The sequence below is a fragment of the Neomonachus schauinslandi genome, chromosome 10 (assembly GCF_002201575.2).
Source record: "Neomonachus schauinslandi chromosome 10, ASM220157v2, whole genome shotgun sequence".
In the NCBI taxonomy this organism is placed as follows: Eukaryota; Metazoa; Chordata; class Mammalia; order Carnivora; family Phocidae; genus Neomonachus; species Neomonachus schauinslandi.
Window position 1 is genome coordinate 25,965,649 of NC_058412.1, and position 24,768 is coordinate 25,990,416.

Here is a 24,768-nt window from a genome sequence, read left to right on the forward strand (position 1 = left end):
TTTGTTTCAGGGGTACAGGTCTGTGATTCATCAGTCTTACACAGTACATAGCGCTCACCACAACACATGCATACCTCCCCAGTGTCCATCACCCAGCCACCCCATCCCCCCCCAGCAACAGTTTGTTTCCTGAGATTAAGAGTCTCTTATCGTTTGTCTCCCTCTCTGGTTTCTTCTTGTTTCATGTTTTTCAGGAGGAATTTTTAATAACCTGATAGTAGTTTTCCTACCTTTCCTACCTTTTCATATATTGGCCTCTCTCTGTTGGCCTGAAAATGGGTAGAGAAGAAAATGTAAAAGTTTGTCATAAGTTACAGAATGAAGAAATTTTTGGAGTGTTTGGTTTGGCGGCATCACAGGGGCAGTATAAGTCTTCATATTTAGTCTTCACATTTTCAAATGTTACAGCATGGTTCCAGTTACTTAAAATAGATGAGTACATTTGAAGCTTATTTTAAATAGTTCTTTTTATGCTAACTAAAATAAAGACATCTGTTAGTGTTCTTATTTGGTTTTGTACATTAAATCAACATGAAATCAGTAACATAACTCGGTGTTGGCCAACTACATGTATCAAACAGTTGTTAGAAAAACTGTAAAACAGCAAATTGAAGCTAGAGCTTCAAGGTGGGTAATTCAAACAAGTAAGTGAATTAAATGTTTTATCTCCAATATCAATTTTCAAAGAAATGATAAAAACCCTTAAAGAGAGAAAGTAGTTAGGTAGATAGGAAAATCGTTGTATAAAGAATATGTTCATTTTAACTTCTGTCTCTCAACATTCTGACTTCTCATAGCCATGTTATTTTGAAAGCTGCCTTGTAAACAAGGATCATTTTTTATTCAAGCCGTGGTTATTAACATTTATGCTATTCATTAAGCATGCTGTTACCCTGCTGTCCACTAGATGGGGGTCCTGTTTCATTGCTAGCAATACTTGGTTAAAAAAAAAAAAACGAAGAATGAATGTAGAATGTTACTTTAGGGTTCCTCACCCTCACCTTGTCTCTGTACCATTTTGGAAAATGACATACTGTATTTTCACAAAGCAACATCAGTGAGCACATTAAATTACTTGCCATTAATTATCATAGTGTTATAAAATCTCTACCATTTTAGTGATGGTTTCATAGCATGGAGGTAAATATAATTTCAGAAAGGGAAATTTGAGTTTTCCTGTTAAGTCTCTGCCAATTTATAGATGAGGAAGGGATAAATGAGAAAACTGAAATCCAGAGAAATTTATTCTTTTGCCTAGGTTTAACTGTTTAGCAGTAATATGGCCATTATTAAACTCACAAATTAAAAAAAAATCTTTAATTTTATCTGAGAAAGAGAGAAAGCAGGTGGGGATTGGGGGGAGGGGCAGAGACAGAGAATTTCAAGCAGTGTAGCTGATGCATGGCTCCATCTCAAGACCCTGAGATCATAACCTGAGCCAAAACCAAGAGTCAAGACGCTTAACTGAGCCACCCTGGCACCCCACAAATTTTCAAAAAGAAATTTCTTTAAAAGATTTTATTTATTCATTTGAGACACAGAGATAAAGAGAGAGCATGAGGAGGGGGAGAGGCAGAGGGAGAGGGAGAAGCAGGCTCCCCGCTGAGCCAGGAGTGCGATGTGGGGCTTGATCCCAGGACCCTGGGATCATAACCTGAGCCGAAGGCAGACGCTTAACCATCTGAGCCACCCAGGTGCCCCCAAATTTTCAAATTTTAAAGCAAGATAGAAAATGGCTTTTTTCAGTACGGAAAAAGAGAAATGAATAAACATGATATGTTAGCAGAACAAGCACAGGACTTTTTTGTTGGGAACATTATAGAGTATCTACCAACTTGTCTAGTTGTCTTAGCTAAATGATGTGTATTAGTATTAAAATTTTCTCATTTTCACAGTATTGGTTTGGTAGTTCCATAGCTAGCTATAGTGGGACAAAACCCATTATTGCAAGCTGTATTACACCATCTGATTTCTCTCACACTTTATTTGATATGTTTAGAGTTCTCATTGTATCTTGTCTTTCTAATACTTTTCAAGAAGTCAGGACTTAAGTTCAATTTCATGAGTATACTATTTGAGAATAAAGTTAATTTTGTTGTTATGGCAAATGTCTTAATTTAAATATGACCACATTCTTTAAAACCTGAAGTTATTGCTAAAAAGTTAATTCACAGTAAATGTACAATTGGAAGCATACCCGTCTTCTCTCCCCAGCCACACATCTACCCCTGTACCCATCTTTCTGGCCTTAAGGGCAGCAAATTCAGGAGGGTCTAGTGTTCTTTGAGAGCTTGGATATTATATTAGTGTTGTGCCATGAAAAGCTAGTGGTTTATCAGTAGAAAATGCATAATTTCATCATTTATGAAAACTTATTTTTGCTTATTTTACTGATATACATTGCCTGGGAAGAAATAAGTAGAAATTATTGAGCCATTATGACACATAGTACTTAACTTTGTATCTTAACAGTTTTCTTGGTAATGGTTTATTTTAAACTTTTGAGTTTTATTATGTATGTTTCTTTGCACTGTTTTAATAGTCTATAAGAAATGGGTTAAAATTTTAAAAGATTCTTCTAAGTAGAGTTGCGTGTCATTTGTTTTTTAACCCCAACCTGTGTTATAATATGGCCCAAATTTTCTTGAAAATTAGCGGAGTACAAAAAAATTTGGACTGCTTGCCTATATTTAGTGTATTTATTTCTTTATGCGATTTAAAAACAAGATACTTTTAGCATCTATGTACCATTTATTTCATTTTTGGTAAAAGAGTACAGAATGCCAAAATTTTGATCATGTTAGTATCCACTTAGAGTGTCTTGCCCATAGACGTTCATCAACAAATGTTACTCCTTTTTATCTGAAATTCTCATATTTGTCAAAGGCATCCTATGTGGGAATAAATATCTTTGGTATATAATACATCACTCTATCTGTTAAGTAATTATTCTGGTAAATTTTAAAGGGGGGGAAGAGGTTGCTTTAATTAAAATTTAAATGGGTTTCCAATTGATTTTATTTGTACAAGTTTGTAAGGATAAAATATCTGCAACACGTCAGAGATACCTTCCTTGATTAACCAAAGTAAAGTGATCCTTCCCTTCCTATTAGTTGCCAGTGTACCTAATGCTTATTTTTTCACTTCTCACATTGTAGTCCAGTTATGGTATAAACTTTCTTAATGAAATTCCGCCTAACCAACTTGCCAAATTAAACATAATTCTTCAATTCTTCAGGGAGAAGTAGCATAATGAACCTCCATGAGCTCCATCACTCAGCTTCATCAGTGATTAACACTTGGGCTATGCTTTCTATTTGTATCTTTATTCTTTCCAAACACACACATATATACACATAGTAGGTTATTTTAAGGCAAATCTAAGACATCATTTTGTGCATGCCGTGAGTAACTTAAGCAATGCCTAAAAACACAAAGGAGAAAGTAAAAATAGATTACCTCATGTACCACCCTCCAGAAATAACAAACAGAAGCATTTATTTATTTTTTTTTTAATTTTTTTAAAGATTTCATTTATTTATTTGACAGAGAGAGACACAGGGAGAGAGGGAATACAAGCGGGGGAGTGGGAGAGGGAGAAGCAGGCTTCCCGCTGAGCAGGGAGCCCTATGTGCGCCTCAGGGCTTCATCCCAGGACCCTGGGATCATGACCTGGGTGAAGGCAGACGCTTAATGACTGAGCCACCTAGGCGCCCCCAAATAGTAGCATCTAATAATTGTATGTGTATAGCTAGAAGTATGAACAGGTATCTAGATTGGTGATAGAAGATAGAAGTATGGAGATACTTGGAACTTAAACAGCTTAGCCATTTCTGCCAAAATGGAGAGAAGAGACAAGGCTAGTGTTGGGACATCAGAGTTTATTAGCTAAGCCCTTACTGCTTTTATGTGGGCTGGAACGAATAGAAATTTTATGTAGAAATGTTTTTGCCAGTCACACCTATTGAGCCAAACAGGCTTTGCATGATTTATGAAGTACTTTTGTTTTGTTCTTACCAGAGGATTTCTGCCTTTAGGGATTTCATTACTCAAAGTATCATTGTAGATTTTTGTTTGTTTCTTTTTCTTGTTACTTTGTCCTGCCAAGCAGTTTGAAAAGGCAAGCATTTGGTCAGTTAATATCTGTTAAGAGTTTACTTACTTTTTAGATGCATTAATTGTAAAATTTGTAATCTATGGCATTAAAATTCAGCTGTAACTGTTTTGATTCTCTAGGGTGTTTACATTTCCATATACATATTAAAGTCATCTTGTTAGTTTCTACCCCCAACAAAAAAGCCTATTGGGAATTTGATTGTAATTATATTCAGTCTTTACATCAGTTGGAGAAAACTGACTTCTTAACAATATTGAGTCTTCTGATCTATGAACATTGTATATCTTTCTGTTACCATATTTCCTTTAATGCCTCTCAGTACCATTTTTGTACCCTTGAATTTATGTCAGATTTATCCTAATTCCACGTTTTATGGATTGGTAAATGGTACTGTTTTGTTTAAAATTTCATTTTCCTACTGTTCATATATAAAAATACAGTTGATTTTTGTTTATTTACCTGATATCCCCCTACCTGGTGAAACTCATGTATTAGCTCCACTAGATTCCTTAGGATATCTGTATAGGTAATCATGCCATGTACACTAGAGACAGTTTTATTTCTTTCTTTCCAATTTGTATGCCTTTTCTTACCTTGTACTGTCTACATACTATAGAAATTGTCACTGGGGAAAAGTGTTCATTCTTTCACCATTAGATGTGATGATTGAGTAGGGATATTTTAGAAGCTCTTTATCAGTTTGGATGGTTTTCTTCTATTCCTAGTTTGGTTAGAGTTTTATCATAAATGAGTTTTGAGTTTTGTTAAATGCTTTATTTAGATCTGCTAAGCTGCTCATAATGGCTTTTCTTTTTTTTGTCTGTTAATATGGTGCATTACCTTGACTTTTCAAATGTTAAGTAAACCATGCATTCCTGGAAAGAAAACCCCACTTGGTTGTGATTTATTATCTGTCCCCCCCCGCCCCCCCGTGCTTGTGAGAGGTATTGATTCATAGTTTCTTTTTTCTTGTGGTGTATTTGTCTCAAATTGGTATCTCGTTAACTTTATCCTCAAAAATGAGTTGTTTCCACTTCCTTTATTTTCTGAAGGAGATCATATAAGATTAATAATATATGGGTTTTTTCTAAGTGTTTGATAAAATTTACCTGTAAAGCCAACTGGAGCTTTTTAATGAAAAGGTTTCTAATTAATTCAGTTTCTTTAACTGATAAGGGGCTATTCAGATTTTCTATTTCTTTTTAAAGAACTGATTTGGTGGTGATGGTTTTCTCTTCTATTTTTCTGCTTTCTACAGCGAGAGCATAGGAGTGGTTGCGTGAAGCTGGCAATAGGAGGAAAGAGGCATAAGGAGAAGTGTTTGGGATGATGGAAATATTCTTTATCTTCATTTGGGCAGTGATTACACAGGAATGTTTATTGTCAGAAGTCATTAAAGGCACATTTGAAATCAGTTCATTTATTGATTGTAATTTATGCCTTAATAGATTCTAAAACTTATAAATAATTCATCTGGAAATGATTTCATAATTTTCCTTGTGTTACTTACGGAGTTTTTTTTGTAACAAAGTGACAGTTAGAAAATCCTGACACTTGGAGCCCCTGGCTGGCTCAGTCGGTGGAGTGCGCAACTCTTGGTGTCGGGGTTGTGAGTTCAAGCTCCACATTGGGTGTAGTTTACTTAAAAATAAAATCTAAAAAAGAAAAAAGAAGAAAAAGAAAACCCTGAGAATTAAAATAAAGAGCTCAGTTTTTCATTTTACCATGTGAATGCAGTAGAAAGCTAAATTTGAGGCCGTGTTTAAAAATATGTTGAAAAAAAATTTTAAGGTTATGAATAATACAGTATTAAAGCTTAAAGGCAACTAGCATTTTTTAGTATGCTTTAAGGAAACTGTTATGATGAATTTTAGGCCATATTAAACTTTTCCCCATGCATAAAGTACTTTTTCTCTCTGTGTTAGTAAATCATGCTAGTGCTTTTCTCTGAAATTGTGACCGTTGAGTGGCATTATATTTTAGTGCTTAAGGGTCTAGACTTCAGAGCTGGATCACCTGCTTGTGCATCCTGTCCTCTCCACTTCACTGATTATGCAGCCTTGAGCAAGTTCTTCATCCTTTCTGTGCTTCACTTTACTCATGTGGAAAATGAAGATAATATTTACTTCATGGAATTGTCAGAATTGAGTAAATTAATATATGTCAAATGCTTAGAACAGTTCCTGCCAGGCTCCCAGTGTTATCTGCTATTACTGTTATCATAATCACTCTTTACCTTTGAGACAGTAGTGTTCTGTTTAGAAGTGCCCGGTTTTCTTTGTTTTTAAAGCCTCATGATTATTCCCTTAATGTATAAATTTATTTTTTGTAAAGCAGAAGCAGCAGGAAAATAGTATTAGACTAGAAGTCCTGACTTTTCAATTCTTATCTAAGTCATTTTCTGGGTGCTTAGGAAACACATTTTAGTGCTTTGGTGTTAGTTACCTATAATAAAAGGCATTATTAAAAGTTTTATAGTAATACCAATTAAGTACCACTAATTACTAGTCCTAATTAATATCACATTTAGATTTATATCTAAATTTATATAAATTTTACATGAAGCCACCTTTAGAGGGAGATTACTTCTAGAGTTAGTTTCTGGTTTCAGTGATTTATTGATAATGTAATCAGAATCATTTCCTGTATTATTTAGTTGTCTTTCAATTTTAGAAAGGAAAATGACTACACTGCTTGTAATTGCTGTTATCCTTTGGGGATTAGTAATCAGTGTCCTGTGATTTATACCTTTATTCTTTTTTTTTTTAAGATTTTATTTATTTATTTGACAGAGACACAGCGAGAGAGGGAACACAAGCAGGAGGAGTGGGAGAGGGAGAAACAGGCCTCCCGCCGAGCAGGAGGCAGCCGCTCAACGACTGAGTCACCCAGGCGCCCCTGTACCTTTATTCTTAAAAATTGATTAGTGAGAAGCTAATGTTACGCCATTTGGAGATGTGTTTTTTCATTTTCTTTAAAATTTCCTTTGTCAAATTATTTCTTCATATTCTTTGGGTCAAATTATTTATATATCAGAACATCTTAGGTTTAATTTAACAGGGTTATTGTCTTTTAATAAAAACACCGTGTTGCCTCCGGGCACCCTGGTGGCTCAGTCGGTTAATTCGGCTCAGGTTGTGATCCCAGGGTCCTGGGATGGAGCGCCACATCAGGCTCTCTGCTCAGGGGGGAGCCTGCTTCTCCCTCTCCCTCTGCAGCTCCCTCTGTTGTTCCCTTGCTTGTGCGCTCTCTCTCTGTGTCAAATAAATAAAATCTTTAAAAAAAACCATACACACACACAGTGTTGCCTCAATTATTTTGTTTCTGAGGACAAAATTTGTTTTTATTTTTAATCTTATTGATTATCCTGGCAAAATGTCTTGTTATGAAACCCTTAGTAAGACAGTTTTTGTGTGTATATAATAAGCTCCTGTCACTTCAATGTTTGGAGTCACTTTAATATGATGTGATTTAGCATATAATTTATTTTACTGCTTCTCTAATGTGAGACTATATGTTATTAATTACTTATATTATAAAAAGGCATGCTTTGTTGTATTAGGCTTAATTTTTCAAACAGTAGAATCTTGCAGAGCAGTGGAAGGTGGATTATATGGAAGTAATAATGTAATATGGAGCATAAATTGCATTAATAGAATTCTATTCAAAAGAATGTTGGGAAAAACACCAAATCCTGAGGAAAGTCTATAAGTATACATTACTTAGTAACATTGGGAGACAGGGGACCGGGGAGGCTCTCAGTCAGTTAAGTGTCCAACTCTTGATTTCAGCTCAGGTCATGATCTCAGGGTTGCGCTGGGCATGGAGCCTGCTTAAGAGTCTCTCTCTCTCCTGCCCTCCGCCTCTAAAAAATAATAAAACAACATTAGAAAACAAAGATTTTATTTATTCATTTGAGAGAGCGAGCAAGCGAGCATGAGCAGGGAGGGGGGGGCCGGGGGAAAAACAGACTTCCAGCTGAGTGGGGAGCCGGATGTGGGGCTTGATCCCAGGGTCCTGGGATCGAGCCCCGCATTGGGCTCCCTGCTCAGCGGGAAGCCTGCTTCTCCCTCTCCCACTCCCTCTGCTTGTGTTCCTACTCTCGCTGTGTCTCTCTGTCAAATAAATAAAATCTTTAAAAAAAAAGGTTCAAACTGACATATGATAAAAAGTAATTCACCCTAATGTTGTCCCCCCAACCTTAGTCCTTCTCTCTACATGAAAATGCCATTACTAGGGGCGCCTGGGTGGCTCAGTTGGTTAAGCGACTGCCTTCGGCTCAGGTCATGATCCCAGGGTCCTGGGATCGAGTCCCACATCGGGCTCCCGGCACAGCAGGGAGCCTGCTTCTCCCTCTGACCCTCTCCTCTCTCGTGCTGTTTCTCTCTCGCTCGCTCTCCAATAAATAAATAAATAAAATCTTAAAAAAAAAATGCCATTACTAGTTTATGATTAATATTCTCAGTATTCTATATCTAACTATACAAGTATATCCAATACATGTATATATCACTGGTTTTAAAATAAACCTGAAGCAAAGTATTCATGCTGTTTTGAATATAGTCTAGAGATTGTTTCTTTAACTCTGTGCGATACCTACAACTCCCAGAGAAAGACCCATCTCTCTGGGTAGAGCCCATATACCCACTTATTTTTCATGGTTTGTATATGTAAACAGAATGTAAGGAATTTGGCTTTTGAAGATGGCATTGTCCTGGAGAACTTTTGGTGTGATGGAAACATTCTGTATCTGTGCTGTCCAGAATGGACTCGTGACCGTTGACCCCCTGAAATGTGGCTAGTACAATCAAGGAACAGAATTTTTTTTTTTTTAAAGATTTTTTTTTTTTTATTCATGAGAGACAGAGCGAGAGAGAAAGGCAGAGGGAGAAGCAGGCTCCCAAGGAGCAGGGAGCCCGATGTGGGACTCGATCCCAGGACCCTGAGATCATGACCTGAGCCGAAGGCAGACGCTTAACCATCTGAGCCACCCAGGCGCCCAGGGAACAGAATTTTTAATTCTTTTATATTTTAATTAAATTTAAATAGCTGTGTGACCAGTGATTACTATATTGGACAACTCAGGAGGCATCATGGTGTAACAAAGAAGCTCTAGAGTTAGATATACCTCAGTGTCAGTGTTGGTCTTGCTATATTCTATTTAGCTGCTTGTACAATTTACTAAATCTTAGTTTCTCATACACACAGTGGGGCCATAATTCCTTCTCCACGGAGTTACACGCACACAGAAATAAAAATTGTCTAGAAAAAGGATTAGACGTATATATACCAAAGTGATGTGCCTGGTGAAGGAGTCGAGTAGGAAAGAAATGGTCAAAATAGACTGTAGCCTTGGGGCGCCTGGCTGGCTTAATTGGTAGAATATGCAACTCTTGATCTCTGGGCTGTGAGTTCGAGCCCCACGTTGTGTGTATAGCTTACTTTTTTAAAAAATTAAAATTTAAAAGTAGACTTTTATTTATCAGGGATGTTTTATGATTTGTCAAGATAATCAGTGTAAGATGTTACTCATGTATATAACATTAATGTTTAGAAATTCATCTTTTCCTCTAAGTATTCCTACCGTAGGTCCCCAATCATAAAAAATACATTTGAGTCTCTTTACATAAATGTCATCTTTATGTATTATTTTGCAAACTATTTCACTCAAGATATAGGTGTAGGAGATCTACTATATTCTTTTTAAATGCTACATAGGATAGAATCATTTGAATGTTATTGTGTATTTAACCCTTTAATTTATTGCCCTTCGGGTGCTTCCAACTTCCAGTATTAAAAACAGTACTTTTTTTTTATTTTATCTTTTTTTAAGTAGGCTCCATGCCCAACATGGGTCTTGAACTCCGACCCTGAGATTGAATCACATGCTCAAAAATAAAAATCTTTTAAAAAAAAAAGAGTCGCATGCTGTATCGACTGAGCCAGCCAGGTGCCCCTAAAAACAGTATTATATTGTGTTTTATAGGTGTATAGTAACAAGTGATATTGCTCAGTCATAGAATATGGGCATTAAATAATGCCAAATTGGTTATCAAGTTTCATATCTACCTGTTTATATGTGGCTTTCTCATATCCTCACAAGTATTAATGTCAGGTTTTATGCCTGTTGATTAGTAACTTTGGGGTTTAACTTGTATTTTCTTGAAAAGTGGAGTGTACTATGTTATACTATAAAATTATAGTAAGTGGGAATATTAGGTCATGGGTTGGAAAAGAGGCCTTAAACATAACCAAGTATGTATGAAAATTTTATATATGATTAAGATGGAGGGTAAAATTTCAAATACAGCAAAATTGAGCAGTCATACTTTCCTACCCCTGTCCTCTGTATCACTGTTGGAAGGTGTGAAATGAACCCCTACTCCTCCGTTACGTTAAACAGCCTTTCCTGTTTGTCAGACTATCACAACTAATTTTAGTAAGTTTTAATCAGTTGCCACATAGAGTTCAAGAATGCTGTGCCTCGGGCGCCTGGGTGGCTCAGTTGGTTGGGCGACTGCCTTCGGCTCAGGTCATGATCCTGGAGTCCCTGGATCAAGTCCCGCATCGGGCTCCCTGCTCGGCGGGGAGTCTGCTTCTCCCTCTGACCCTCCCCCCTCTCATGTGCTCTCTCTCTCATTCTCTCAAATAAATAAATAAAATCTTTAAAAAAAAAAAAAAGAATGCTGTGCCTCATCCCCCCATACTCTAATCCCAGCATAGGTCTGTGGGCAGTGAAGCAGTTCCTGCCTCCAGTAGGTACTCCCCCGGTTCTCCTTCCCCTTTTCAATCTTTTGTGTAGCAGTCAGAGTACCTGTTAGCATCTGAAAAAAATTTTTACTCATTTGTCCTTCTCTTTTCTTCACTGCTGTATTCTCATCCTGTCCAGTAGCATGTTTTCAGTAAATATTTATGGAATAACTTTATTCAATAACTGGTATTAGAAAAAAGTCGTTAGGGGCACCTGGCTTGCTCAGTCGATAGAGCATGTGATTCTTGATCTCAGAGTCATGAGTTCAAACCCCATGCTGGGCTTAGAACTAAAACAAAAGAAAGAAAAAAGTTGTTAGCTGTTTATCTTACATGATTCACAAAAGCAAATTTCAGTTGTAAAAAACCCACAAAACCTTGAACAAAACAACTTATAGAAGCCTTAGAAGTAGTATATGTTCTTAAAGTAGGGAATTCATTCTCAGATGCATGTAGTTTTAAGAAAACATTTCATTTGAACTAATAATTAAGTTAGTATAATTAACTTTTTTCTAGCAAGTTGATCTATTGAATTATATACCTTTGATAAACGGTGATCATATTTTATTTTACCTAAGCTACCATGGTTCTGTCATTTTAATTTAATTTTGAAAATAAAATTCCACTTCATTACTCAAGAATTTTCCCTGTAAGTTATGTGGGCTATTTAGTCATTTTTATGTGTAAAATAACTAGTTAATTAAGTTTCTTCCTCTCCCCAACTATTTGCCTTATTCATTTTTGTCCCCTTGAAGTGCCTATTATACATTGAACAGTGGTGCTTCATAAACATCTGCATTAGTTTATTTACCAAGTAATCAGTTAATCTTTTTTTTTTAAGATTTTTTTATTTTTATTTTTTTTATTTATTCAACAGAGGAGAGACACAGCGAGAGAGGGAACACAATCAGGGGGAGTGGGAGAGGGAGTAGCAGGCCTCCCACGGAGCAAGGAGCCCGACGCGGGGCTCGATCCCAGGACCCTGGGATCATGACCTGAGCCGAAGGCAGACGCTTAACGACTGAGCCACCCAGGCAACCCCAGTAATCAGTTAATCTTAAGATCTGAGTAGAGGGGTGCCTGGGTGGCTCAGTCATTTGAGCATCTGACTCTTGGTTTCAGCTGGGGACATGATCTCTGGGATTGAGACCCGCGTCGGGCTCTCATTCAGTGGGGAGTTTGCTTGAGGATTCTCTCCCTCTCCCCCTGCTCACTCACTCATTCTCTCTTTTTCTCTCAAATAAATAAATCTTAAAAAAAGATCTGAGTAGAAACAGGGCACCTGGGTGGCTCACTCAGTTAAGTGTCTGACTTGATTTCAGGTCAGGTCATGATCTCAGGGTCGTGAGATCGAGCCGCATGTCAAGCTCCACATTCAGTGGGGCGTCTGTTCGAGATTCTCCCTCTGCCCCTTCCCCCTGCTCGCACGTGCACGCTCTCTCTCTCAAAATAAAATAAATCTTTAATAGAAAAAGATCTGAGTAGAAGTTACGTAGTTGTGGACTGACTTTTATATTGCACATGTTCTCATTTTATGCTTTCCCTTCTTACAGTTCTTGACATGGCGAGACATGTGCCACTCTATCGAGCTCTGCTGGAATTGCTCCGGGCCATTGCTTCCTGTACATCCATGGTGCCCCTACTGTTGCCTCTTTCTACAGAGAATGGTGAAGAGGAAGAAGAACAGTCAGAATGTCAAACTTCTGTTGGTACATTATTAGCCAAAATGAAGACCTGTGTTGATACTTACACCAACCGTTTAAGGTAGTATACTTGGTTCATTTCTCTTCATTGTGCATCTAACTGTCTTTTTTAAATAGCTTTGTGGGTTTTTTAAATGACATATGTTAATTAAACACACATGCATACAAGCAAGACCTAAAACTACAAAGAAAAAGTATCCACCATATCCTACTCTCAGAAACATTTATTCACATTGACTTACCAGACTTCTCCTTGTGTAGTCTTACAGCTATAGATATGGAGTTTATCTTAAATTCTGTCCAGTTGTACCTGTTAAACAGATGGATGCTAGTTTTAGTCAGTATTGGGTCCAAAGACACCTTTTAGTGCTAGTAAATACATATTGGCAGATATTGTTCTTAATACTTCCAATTACTCATTGTATGTAGATGCTCTTAGTGGACCATTTGGGTTATTTTCAGTTTATAACCTCATTCATGCATCTTCTGAGACTTGTAGAAATCACACAGTAGATTCATAGAAATAGAATTGTTGGGTTTATGGATTACTTCTGTTTTATTGTGATACACGCTATTACATATGCTGTAATCCTTTTTAGAAATGAGAGGATTCAGTATTTATTTATTGTAGTTATAACAAAGTATTTATCTTCTTGGTAAATTTAAGTGTTTAATTAGTTTTTGGCTTAAGTTTATACCTCATTAGATCCAGATAACAAAAACTCTTTAAGAAACATAGTAAACCTTTTTCTTTCTCTTAGCAGAATCTGTTCAGTGGTTGTCTGTTTTATGTAAATTCTGATTTTTAAGGCATTTATACTGCCAGTGGAAATTTATTCTTTCATCAGTGGTCTTTTGAATCAATTAATGTTCTTTACCATCTTTACAATATATTTTTTCTACCTATTCTCACTTATTTTTTTAAGATAATAAAATTTGAGAAACAGTATACATCAAATGATGGCAGAGAATTGGTCACTGAATAATTTTTTTCAGGGAGGCATCAGCTGCTGCGATAATCCTGACTCTCTTAGTTTATTGCTCACTATCACTAAAAAAGCCGGTGGCTCACTGCCAGGCAGTTAAGAATTATAAACTGGATAAGAGATTAAAGAAGAGCCAGTTGGTAGAAACATAAAAAGCTGTAGGTTCACACTACTCTTTTACCAGGGAAGGAAAATGTAAAGGTATTTAATTTTTGATGGTTAGATTGTTTATGTTGTAGAGAAGAGAACATTATGTATGGTCCCATCCTTCATTGTGGCAAAATCTAACTGGTAATATAGGCAGCCGGCGTACCTAATAATAGTGTCCTATCAAAATTGAACTGAAGGCCTAATTTTCTAATTGAGCTAATGTCTCATTGAGGAACGTCTAATTGAACATCCCATCTCTACCCTGGCCATCTCTGTTCCTTATTGTACAATAAACATATAGTTCTTGACAAAGCAATTAATATAAAATATACAGTGCTTTGAAATTCCCTTGTATATTTTTAGGGGAATCTTGCCCTGTGTTTCTGTACTTCATCTTTCTGTGTTTTGAGGTGTATTGTACTAGTTGCAATATAACAAAATTGAAAATTTTTGAAACCTTGAGTGTTTTTTCCCAGGAGTAATTTTATTTCTTAGATGAAAAAATTGTGTGAAGATTTGGAATGTAGTCGTAATTACCACTTTCATTAAAAATAATATCACAAATTTATGGTGGTATAAATGTGAAAATAAGACCATTAAAATAAGAACTGTTTATATTACATATTTCCTTAAGCTATAATTTCTTTTGGATCCTACAAAAATGGAGTTATAGTGTGTTGAATTCTAAGGTAATTATGGAGGATGCTTATTGCAGCATATGGAATTTGTATACTTAAAGCACCTTTTTTTGTTGCTTTTCTTAAGTTAATATATTTCCTGTTTCTATAACATACATAGTATAATTTTTTAAAAGTAAATTTGAGGGGCGCCTGGGTGGCTCAGTCGTTAAGCATCTGCCTTTGGCTCAGGTCATGATCCCTGGGTCCTGGGATCGAGCCCCGCATCAGGCTCCCTGCTTGGTGGGAAGCCTGCTTCTCCCTCTCCCACTCCCCCTGCTTGTGTTCCTGCTCTCGCCTCTCTGTCAAATAAATAAATAAAATCTTTCAAAAAAATAAAATAAAAGTAGGCTTGACTTATGTATAAAATATGTTGATGATTCACTATAAAAATATAATTTCAGTTAGAGGATAACTGAATTTCATTTTGGAGCTTTTTGTTTTTCTACTGGAAAAAAATTATTCTTCAAATTCTTTCCTTCTTCAATAAGAAAAATGGCACTTCACACTTCTAAATTCTGTACCAATGAAACATACATGTAAAGATCATGATGACTGTTCAGAGTTCATTTTATTTATATTATTTTATCTTGATGGGTGACTCTGTACAGTAACTGTTTTTAATAACTGTTGTAGTGATGAAGAAACAATGCTAGTGAGTTTTACATTAGGATTTGATGAATATTCTCCTTAGTTAGGGTTGTTCATGATACCTATTATATTTTACAGCATCTGTTAGACAAAAACCAGCAGGGGCGCCTGGGTGGCTCAGTCGTTAAGCGTCCGCCTTCGGCTCAGGTCATGATCACAGGGTCCTGGGATCGAGCCCCGCAGCAGGCTCTCTGCTCAGCAGGAAGCCTGCTTCTCCCACTCCCACTCCCCTTGTGCTTGTGTTCCCTCTCTTGCTGTCTCTCTCTCTGTCAAATAAATAAATAAAATCTTTAAAAAAAAGAAAAGAAAAATACCAGGAAGACATACATGTTATAATATCCCTACTTGCCTTTTTAGGTTTGGTACATTGAGAATTCATTTTCTACTTCACACAGAGAGGGGATAAAATCTATTCTCTTCCAACCTGTCAGGACTTAAGATGTATTTCTTTTCATATTTTCATTATAATAGAACTCTAATAAAGTGAGCAACATAGTCCAGTTTCCTTATAGATTTTATACCCACAGAAATCAACTAAGCTCAATTTTAACACCGTTTGAAAGTATAAAACTTCCTATCCCCCCACCTGCCTATCCCAGCCCAACGTATTTTTTTAAAAAAACCCAGGATACTCTTGAGAAGATAATGGTCAAGGCAAATATGTTTTTGTTCATTGATCACTTTTAGGATCTGTTCTGTTGCATTATCAGGGTTTGGAGATGTGGCTTTAAAGATAACACATAGGTGTATCTCAGCTCAGAAAATTTTTACATTATTTTTGTCTCTGCTCTCAGTAAGAAATGTAAGGGTGAATAAAGTACCTCTTTTTAGTATAGTTTGTTTTTTTTTTAAGTAAAGTAAGAGCAAGTACTTATTTACTAATTATGTTTTTATACTTTATTGCCTCTCTTTTTTTCCTCTTGTTAACTTCTCATTTGTTACTTTTTTTTAAAGCAAGCATACACAGAGGGCATGCAATTTTTTTCCCTTCAAATGAAATTTTTTCAATATGTTTAACCATTTCATTATCTTAAATAAAAAATAGATTTGCTGTGTACTCTGCAAAAAAGGTCTCTAGATTATGATTGTGGTTACATATAATGATTTTCATTGAAATTATTTCTTCTGTGTATATTACATTTTTTATCTTCCTTTTATGGATGAGAGAAATAAGAGTGTTTTGTCCCAGTACTGAAAAGAAGTTTACTCTCAAGCTGGGAATAACCTGATTGAGATTATTCTTTCCCAACTGATTTTGATCTCAAAATTTGAAGAGTGAAGGAGATTATATGAGTGAGCTGACTCTCTCCCAACCATGCTGGAAACCTTCTTATAAGAGGAAACAGAAAGATACTCTTAAGAAACTGAAAAGGCAGATCATTTACCTGGCTATTACCTAATTTGTATGTTAGAAATTTGTGATTATATTTAGATAGGGGAGAGCTGGCCTGGTCACAAGAGCATGCCTGATTTAAACATTTAACAGATGTTTATTGAACGTTCATGGGAGCATAGCAAGAAAACTGGGTCCTTTTTCTAAGGGACTGACAGATAAATGGGGTTAATAATAACTTGACAGTTTTAATTACACAGTCCATGGCATATTAGAAGTGTAAGACATTACTGAAGAATCAAACCTGATTTGGAGACCTATGGAATAAGTAGGAGGTAGCTAAATGAAGTGGGGCAGTGGGCTGGTATACCAAACTGAGAATAAGTATCACATACTAAGGGAAACCTAAAGAAATTTTGTATGACTGGATATAGTATATGGGTGGGAGATGAGGCTAGAGAGGGGGGCAGGAGCTCAAAGGTGAAAAGGGGTGTATTTACAGTTACTTGCTCTTAAGTGTGGTGATGAGCTACTGAAAGGATTTCAGAGATCTAATCCGATTTTCATTACCCAACTTTCTATATACCCGAAGGCTCGAACAAGAATGACTGCTTATAGGAAGAAGTAGAGTTGTTGCCACGGTGGCACAGCACCATGGGAATGCCTTTGATGCCTAGTAGTTCTGTAATTCCTGAGTTTTTGCTATTGTGTGTATGAGATATAATTATAGATGCATGTATATATCAATGCAAACACATGTATCTGAAAAGTAGCTTCTGAATTTTAATTTTTGAAATAATAGACTCTAGAGCATGTCTCACATTTCCTTCAATTATAATTATACCTTAACAAAATGATGACCTCTTATGGATGAGGCTAGTTTGATGACTGGTGTAGGACTCTGATGGGGTTGATATTTGCTGGAAATCAGAACACTACTTAGGGAGTGAATGTAGTACTTCTCATTTATTATATTCCTCTTTTCTGGCTTAAAGTTGACCATTCTTTAGGTATTTGTTAAATATTTACTGTACAAATTGCATTGAGAGCCTCCTAAAGATGATTACTATTTTAAGTCTTTTATTCATGATTCTTTATTTTTACTATCCACCACCTTTTCTAACCGTTCCTTTCAAGATTCACAATGTATAACTGCATAGAGTTAATTTGAATCTAATGGGTAACATAGATGAACTGATAAATATTGCTGTGGACTCATTATTAGTAAGCATTTAGATTAAGATAAATCAGGAATAACATTCCTTTTAGAAGCACAAAAGAACAGGCAAAAGTGTATCACTTCAGAATAGAGAATTTTATATTCAGCGTTTTCCAACTTTTGTCTGAAATAGACAAGATTAAAGGTAATTAGCCATCAGGATTTTTTCAGGAATCAATTTTTTAAAATATGGATGACATGTTTTATACATTAGTTATATATCAGTTTGAAAGCAACTGCGCCTGTGAGGTTAAATGTAATTTTCTACTTAGGCCATTTTCTTCCATGATCTATCACTTAAAACCTAAACAGTATTGGAGCATTTCAGGATGCTTTCTTCAGGAAATTTTGTACTTTCTTGTTCATTTGAAATTTTTTATAATAGTTTAAACAAAAATGGGGAAATGGTTAATTAAACTATAAATATTGGTTCTATTTAACTTGCTTCAATAATATAGTTTATTACTTTATTTCAGAGACATTGTTCAAAAGCCACCTTAATAATCACTTAAGTAGAAAGAACAGTGGACTTCCAAAATGATAAAAAGCTGCATTTCCTTTGCTTGTCCACGGCCATCCTAGGCACCTGTAAAGAACAAAGAATTGAATATTTATGCACACAGGACTTACACTCTAAGTGGAATTAACTCCCTTGGTGATGGTTACAAAGTTTCCTAACCATAAAGCTCCCTCTTTCCCTTGCCCTCAGTGTACCAGTATTAACCCTTTCTTTCTTACCTAATGAAGAAAAAATTTACTGGCTTCTTGTTTCTTTTACCCACAGAGTCTTAGTTTTTGGCTTTTTTCTTCAGTTTTATACTTTAATGATTTTTGTGTCTAATACTTTTTAATTTTAGGCCTACAGGCAGTGGAAAGAGATAGTTCCGCAGGGACCAAAAGAGAGAGCTAGAGAGCGCATTGAGAACGAGAGAGGGTATCAAATAGAATACAAAGAGGCATACAAGGTGTCAGCAGAGTTACCCACAGGCCAGAGAGAGCCTGTGATTAGATGGTCATTGATGCATAAGTCCAGAGTTACTGCCACTTAATTTTGTACCAATTACAAGGGGTCAAAATCTGGCGAAAATGAATTTTCATAACTGTCAGATCGATGACTTAGGCAGGCAGAACACCAGAGTATTTCTTGCATTTCTTTGTTCTGCCAGTTTGAAATAATTTTGATTAGTATAATATTTGTGTTTTGGCCTCTGTGCTTTTATTGATTTCCTTTCTTTTTTTCTTGAGAATTATAAAAACTGATTTAAATTGTGGGGTAAGTTATAAATATATAGTAACATAGAGTTATATAAAAAATATACGGAAGTAATATTATAACCTTAACTTCTATGTAGTACATACAGTTTCAAAAGTTCTTATATATTATTAGTTTTCCCTGATCAATGCTGTAGGCAAGAAAATATTTATTATTGTTGTTTGACAGAAAATGAAACTACTGCTTAAGACTTTAACATTAAAAACTTACCAATAGGTTATAAATCTGGCATATAGCTCCCCAGTCTCCTGATGCCTATGATCTTCATGATTAAAAACAAAAATTTTTATGAAGAAAGACAAGTCAATTGACCATTATTCCAGATACACCATTGCTACCTCTGATCAGAATAGTTCATTAATCACTTAGGCTTTATGTGTGTAGAATGGCTAGACTTGAGGCTTAACTGGTTCTTGAAAAACACGTTGATCAAATGCCAAAATACAACTTATTCTATTATTTAAGTGATTAACAAAAAAACTCATAAAAAATTATAAATTGACTTTATACTTCTATCTCCGAAGCATCATATAACAATATGAAATGATTATTCTTTATCAGATTACATTATATGAGCTTTATGTTTCAGGACAGTGTCCACTGTCTTTATCTCAAACAGTATTTCAAGCACTCTGAATTGTTGTGGAATTTGAAGTGTCTTGCTGAGTAAGATTTAGTTTGTAACGAATCCTTCTGGGCACATCACAATAAGTAACCTGTCCCATATTATCTATAGGTGTTAGAGCTGTAAGGGGACTCTATGGGGTTCAGGTAGCTCGGATCCTTCTTTTTTATAAATAAGGAAAACAAGGTCCATAAATACTGTGATTTGTTCTAGGTCCTCTGATGCTTGCATTCTATTTGATACCCTCTCTCGTTCTCGATGCGCTTTGTCACCATCTCCTATTTCATTAAGTATGCATAGCATTTGAGTTGTGCCTAAGCAGTAATTACTACATTACTGAAGTAAACCTCAGCCTTACTGTTTTTTTGGTCTCTCTAGTACATGAGCAGGAAGCAACTTTATATAATTATCACTTACTTGAAGAGTGGGTCAGCTTTACCCATTTGATGTTTTGCTTGCTCAAAAGAATTAATAAAAAGCACTCCTGAAAATTTCTTGGTTATTGATGTGAAGATATGACCCCTTCAGCTTTTACATACCAGTCCTGGTATTCAGTTTCTGCTGGCTATTCCAACCTGCGTTAGATCAACACAAAGTTAGAGTATAGCCATAGTAGTTTGGTTTCCCTTTTGAGTAAGTATGACACTTCATAGCTTCCTTGGAGCAGGAACAAAGGCAGTTATTTTATCTTTAATCTTCTATATGGACTTTTGCTGCTGGAGTCCAGTAGGCAAATAATCCTATGTAGTATACTTAGTATTTGATACTTCACCAAAAATTTGAAAGAGGGACTTGCTATCAATCAAGTAATCTGAATTGCTAACAAGGATGCGACCCAAATGCCTCTGTGCTGAGTTTAAGGTGCTCTGGACATTGCACTCCTCTTGAACAGCATGGAAGCAGCCATCCTCTATTGTCGGTTCCCTTAGCTATCTCAAAGCGTCTTCCTGGTGCAAAGAAGTTCATCATACTCAAAAGTAACTGAAATCTCTTGTAGAAATATCCACTTCCTTTTTATCTAACTAAGCACTAAGATTTAGTTGACCTCCTGCTAAAAAGGCGTATTTTCTATCAGACTCTCTTACTGTAACTGCTTTAAGCTAGTTCCTCTAGGGCTTCAGTCAGTTAATAAAGAATTTCAGTTCTAGCCTCCTACTTTTGTTTCTGTTGGAAAAACATTTCCTAGTTTCTCCTCTTTTTTCCTCTACCTCTAATACCTACAGAATGAAAGAGGCCTGGTTTCATACCCAGGAATCATTTGTTGTAATCATACATATGTATATATATTTTTTTTTTTTTTTTTAAGTTTCTTTTTTTGATGACCTTGAACAGGTTTAGTCGTTCATCAGCCTTTTACTCGGTGATGGAGACAGCAGTGCCAACATTTATTTTACTATCTTTTATTTGCCTCAGTTGGATTGTCTCTTGGTGAAGCATATTATTTGTGGCTACTCCATTCCACAGTAGCACACAGTACCTTCATTTTGTCCTGTGATGTTTAGTCTGACCTAAAAATTATATTTTTATCTAATCTAGAAATCAAGACTTATTTTTAAAGGCTTCTCATACCTCTGTTTTGAATATTTCCTTCTCTTATAGTGCTCATTTATGCTTCCCAAGACAAGGAAGATTTTATTTTCAATTTTAAATCAAAGTGAAAACTAAAACTGGTACTTCCATTTGGAAAGAATTTAAATAAAAACAAAAGGGAATCAATTAAAAACTAAGCTTTAAACTAACAGTGGAAAGCATTCATCTTAAAGAGGTCTTTGCTCCATTTACTGGTGCATTTCAAGAATTATTTTCATGTTTTCTGGAGATAATTAGAAGCAGATAGTTCTCCACAGTAATATTTTTAAAAATCTTTCTGCTTACTTTTAATCTTAATTTGTTTTGGACTTTAATCCCTGGCAAAGTGGGGTATTACATGATGCATTGGTTTACAGAAAAATGTAGAAGTTTCATTTGCTTATAGTTTTAGACTCTTCCTCTAAGATGGTAATTCTTAATAGTTCTGGAATCTGGACATTTCAGCGTGTTGTCTGCAGACTACTTCTTCAACATGGCTCTGCTTTTTAAATGTTTATTTCAATTGTGTGATAGTTTTGACTTCAGAATTAGGAGTGCAGGGAATGGAGGTGATCTTTCCTAATGTTCCACCAAGAAAATAGCTGTATTAAGCTGTCTTCAGTTTACAAATTATAAAAGAACACAATTCTGGTATTTTGCATTTAGTCTTAACAAAAATCCAACTTATTTTGGGTGATAGTGTTAGCAGAGGCAGGTCACTATAACTGAATGTTGAGTTATGGTTTTTTTTCTTTTCTTTTGTTTTTACAAGAAAGATTTACCCATTTTGCTCACATCCTAGTTCAGATTATATGTCACAGAGCCAAAATTTGCTTAATTTATTAGCCTTTTAGGTGGAATTCACAGCATAGTGGAAAATGTTTGCAGATAATTCTGTGCAATAGTAGAAACTTCAGTTGATTCCTCGTATTTCTTCAGGGCAGTGATCACAACCAGATTCAACGTATGCACAAAGCAGCGGATACCATGGTAGCGGCCGTCGCTGATTGCTTTTACCATGTTGGATCCATTGTCAGTCTCAAAGACCTACTTCCAGCTAGGTGCCTTGAACTCAAATAGCTTTTCCCACAGACTTCAGGATGTGAGCTAAGGTATGGCCTTTTTTCATGAGCTGGGCCTACATATGGGTTGACAGTAACCTGCAACTTTTACAGAAAAGAGACTACTGGCTGTAGTTTAATATTAGACAATGACTAGTTGTAGTCATCGGTAGGCAGGGAGTATGTGTTCTTCATATATTTGAAGTACTCTTGCCTTTTGGACATTCTCCCTTTTTCTCCTGTATGTTTTCGTCAAGAAGATGATTCACGTAAAAATTTCTCATTTGAGCCTGGTGTAAAGGTCTAAAATATATCTGTTTTATGAGTTACTATTATCTTTAAAATGAGATATATAAGATCATTTTTTTCACACATCTGATATAAAAAATAACATTTTTTAAACTTGTAGATTTTTGTACTTTTTTAACATTTTTTTAAATTGGTGGTCAAAAAAATTTATAAACTTTACCATCCTGACTATTTGAACTATTTTAATAACAGGAATGTCTCCTACTAATCATCTTTTAAGAACTGGAATTAGGAAATTGGTATTCATGTATAGGGCTTGAAATTTAGAATGAGTACTTTTTCCAAGGGTAACTTGCTCTAAATTGCATTGATGCAGTTTACTGTCCATGCCAGACATTCTTATTTGTTCAAGGAGAAAGTACCCTAATTCTGGAAAAATGAGCTTCACTTCCATATCTTTCTTCTCTGCTTGGCAAGATGTGTTTCTTAAGTGAAATCTTTATTGAGCGTATAATGGATCAACTGATGACAGGTTTTAGGAAACCATCTTTTATTTTATTATGGCTATAACCGTAACTCTTCTGGTTTTTCAAACTACTTACTGTTGTTTTCCTATTATGGTCAGTGGCCCTATTAAGAATTTTTTAAGCCCTGGTATTAGAGGAAGAATCATTTACAATTGGCAGGGAGAGAGAGTACTTATAAATACAAAAGGAGTACTGTCAAGCAGTTTATGTACTTTTCTTGACCCTCATTGTTTGTCACTGTGAATAGCTGTTGGTAAATGCAGAAATTGAGAATCTGTTGGAGCCTTTCTACCAGAATTATATCTTTAAGAAAATCTCAACTTTATAGCTATAAAAGACCCAATATCTTGTTTGATTCTAGCACTTAAAATGCCGCTATTTCAATCTTAAAATATTCATTCACTATATTCTCCTTACATATACATGCAAACGTATATGTTCATATACACGTGTACACATGCAGGAGTTGATGACTGAAATGATGTTCAATATAACATCTACCAAATGGTCCTGAGTGACAAAGGAAAGTTGACCGTGTGTTCTCTGTGACTTCTTCTACCTCAGGGAAGATAAGAAGAGCATAGGAGAAAAGGCAATAACCCAGTGACACATTAAGTCATCTTGCCAGGTTAAGCAATATATACCTTATAGTTAAAAATGTCTGTGGATACTCGTTTTTTCACACACTATGGGAATCAATTCAAAACACATGCATAATACTATGTATGTTTACCCTTGCTACCCACCTGAGTGGCACTTCTTAATTTACCTCTTATTATCTCCCTAAAGTTAAGCACTGAATTGCTTCTGAGTAGATTTTTGTCTTTGTGATAAGGAACAGTTCATTTATACATAAATAACCATATCATTTTGTTAAGGACTCTTCTACCTCTTGTCAGTCTTTGTATAGTTCTCTAAGGCTCCATGCCCACTTTGTGAAATACTGTTTTAATAAAATTGCCAAGTCGTTTTGTTGGTAGGTATACAACTAGAAAAATAAGTGATGTGTAGTCTAGATCGTACCTTAGCATGAATATTTTAAACAACTTTATCTGTATGTGATTTCAGTTCGTATTATCTATTTAATGTATTAACAAAGATGTAAATTTTAGTATATAAGATGTAAATTTTTAGTATCTAAGCAATAGTGTAATGATTATTATGTAAATAATATATGCTGAGAGTTGAAATAGAAAAAAGGATATTAATATTCACTTGTTATTTTCAGTGACTGTTATGTTAAAATTCTGTATTCATCTAGAAAATTTAAAGAAACATTTTGATGCCTTATAGACTGAGACATTGTTGTGGTACATCCTATTATGATGTAAAATTTGATACAAGGTTGGGTACCTTTTAGACCCTGAATAGGTAATGCCTCTAAAATGATTATGTCCTAAAACTTAGTGTTTAAATACAGTTTCGATGTGTAAAAGCACATTATATTAAGATACCTAGCAGTGAACCTGTGTTTAACTCTGGAATATTTCTTTTATTTTTCCCCTTGGGAATTAATACATTTACTGTGAGTGAAATACAAATACTATTAAGGTGAAAAACTACATATGGTCCTTTGATTCCCAAGTCTTAGAAGACAGAGGATAGACTTCTGTTACTTTTAGATAATAGAAGTGACTTCTCTACTTCTAGGTATTTATAATTAGTGTAAGTGTGTTTTTAAAAGTGTGAATCCAAGGACGTATCAGGTATCTGGGTCTTCTTACAGTATGGTGTTTCTACAATGTTTGTTTGTTTATTGCATTTGAAGGAAAAACCTACCCAAAACTTTATTTATTATGTTAGGCATTATTGTATGACTTCAAAAGCAACAATGAATATAGTTTAAACTATTTCTGCTATATATCATATGTATGTCAA

General features: G+C 35.4%; 1 protein-coding gene across 2 annotated transcripts in view; it reads left to right on the forward strand.

Annotated features, from left to right (window-relative positions):
* BIRC6 (baculoviral IAP repeat containing 6) overlaps positions 1–24,768 on the forward strand; it is a 222,930-nt gene that overhangs the window by 172,376 nt on the left and 25,786 nt on the right. For both annotated transcript variants that reach the window (XM_021697618.2, XM_044918838.1), the window contains exon 66: positions 12,421–12,631. In XM_021697618.2, the coding sequence (XP_021553293.2) occupies positions 12,421–12,631 (211 nt within the window). The remainder of the gene's footprint in view (positions 1–12,420; positions 12,632–24,768) is intronic.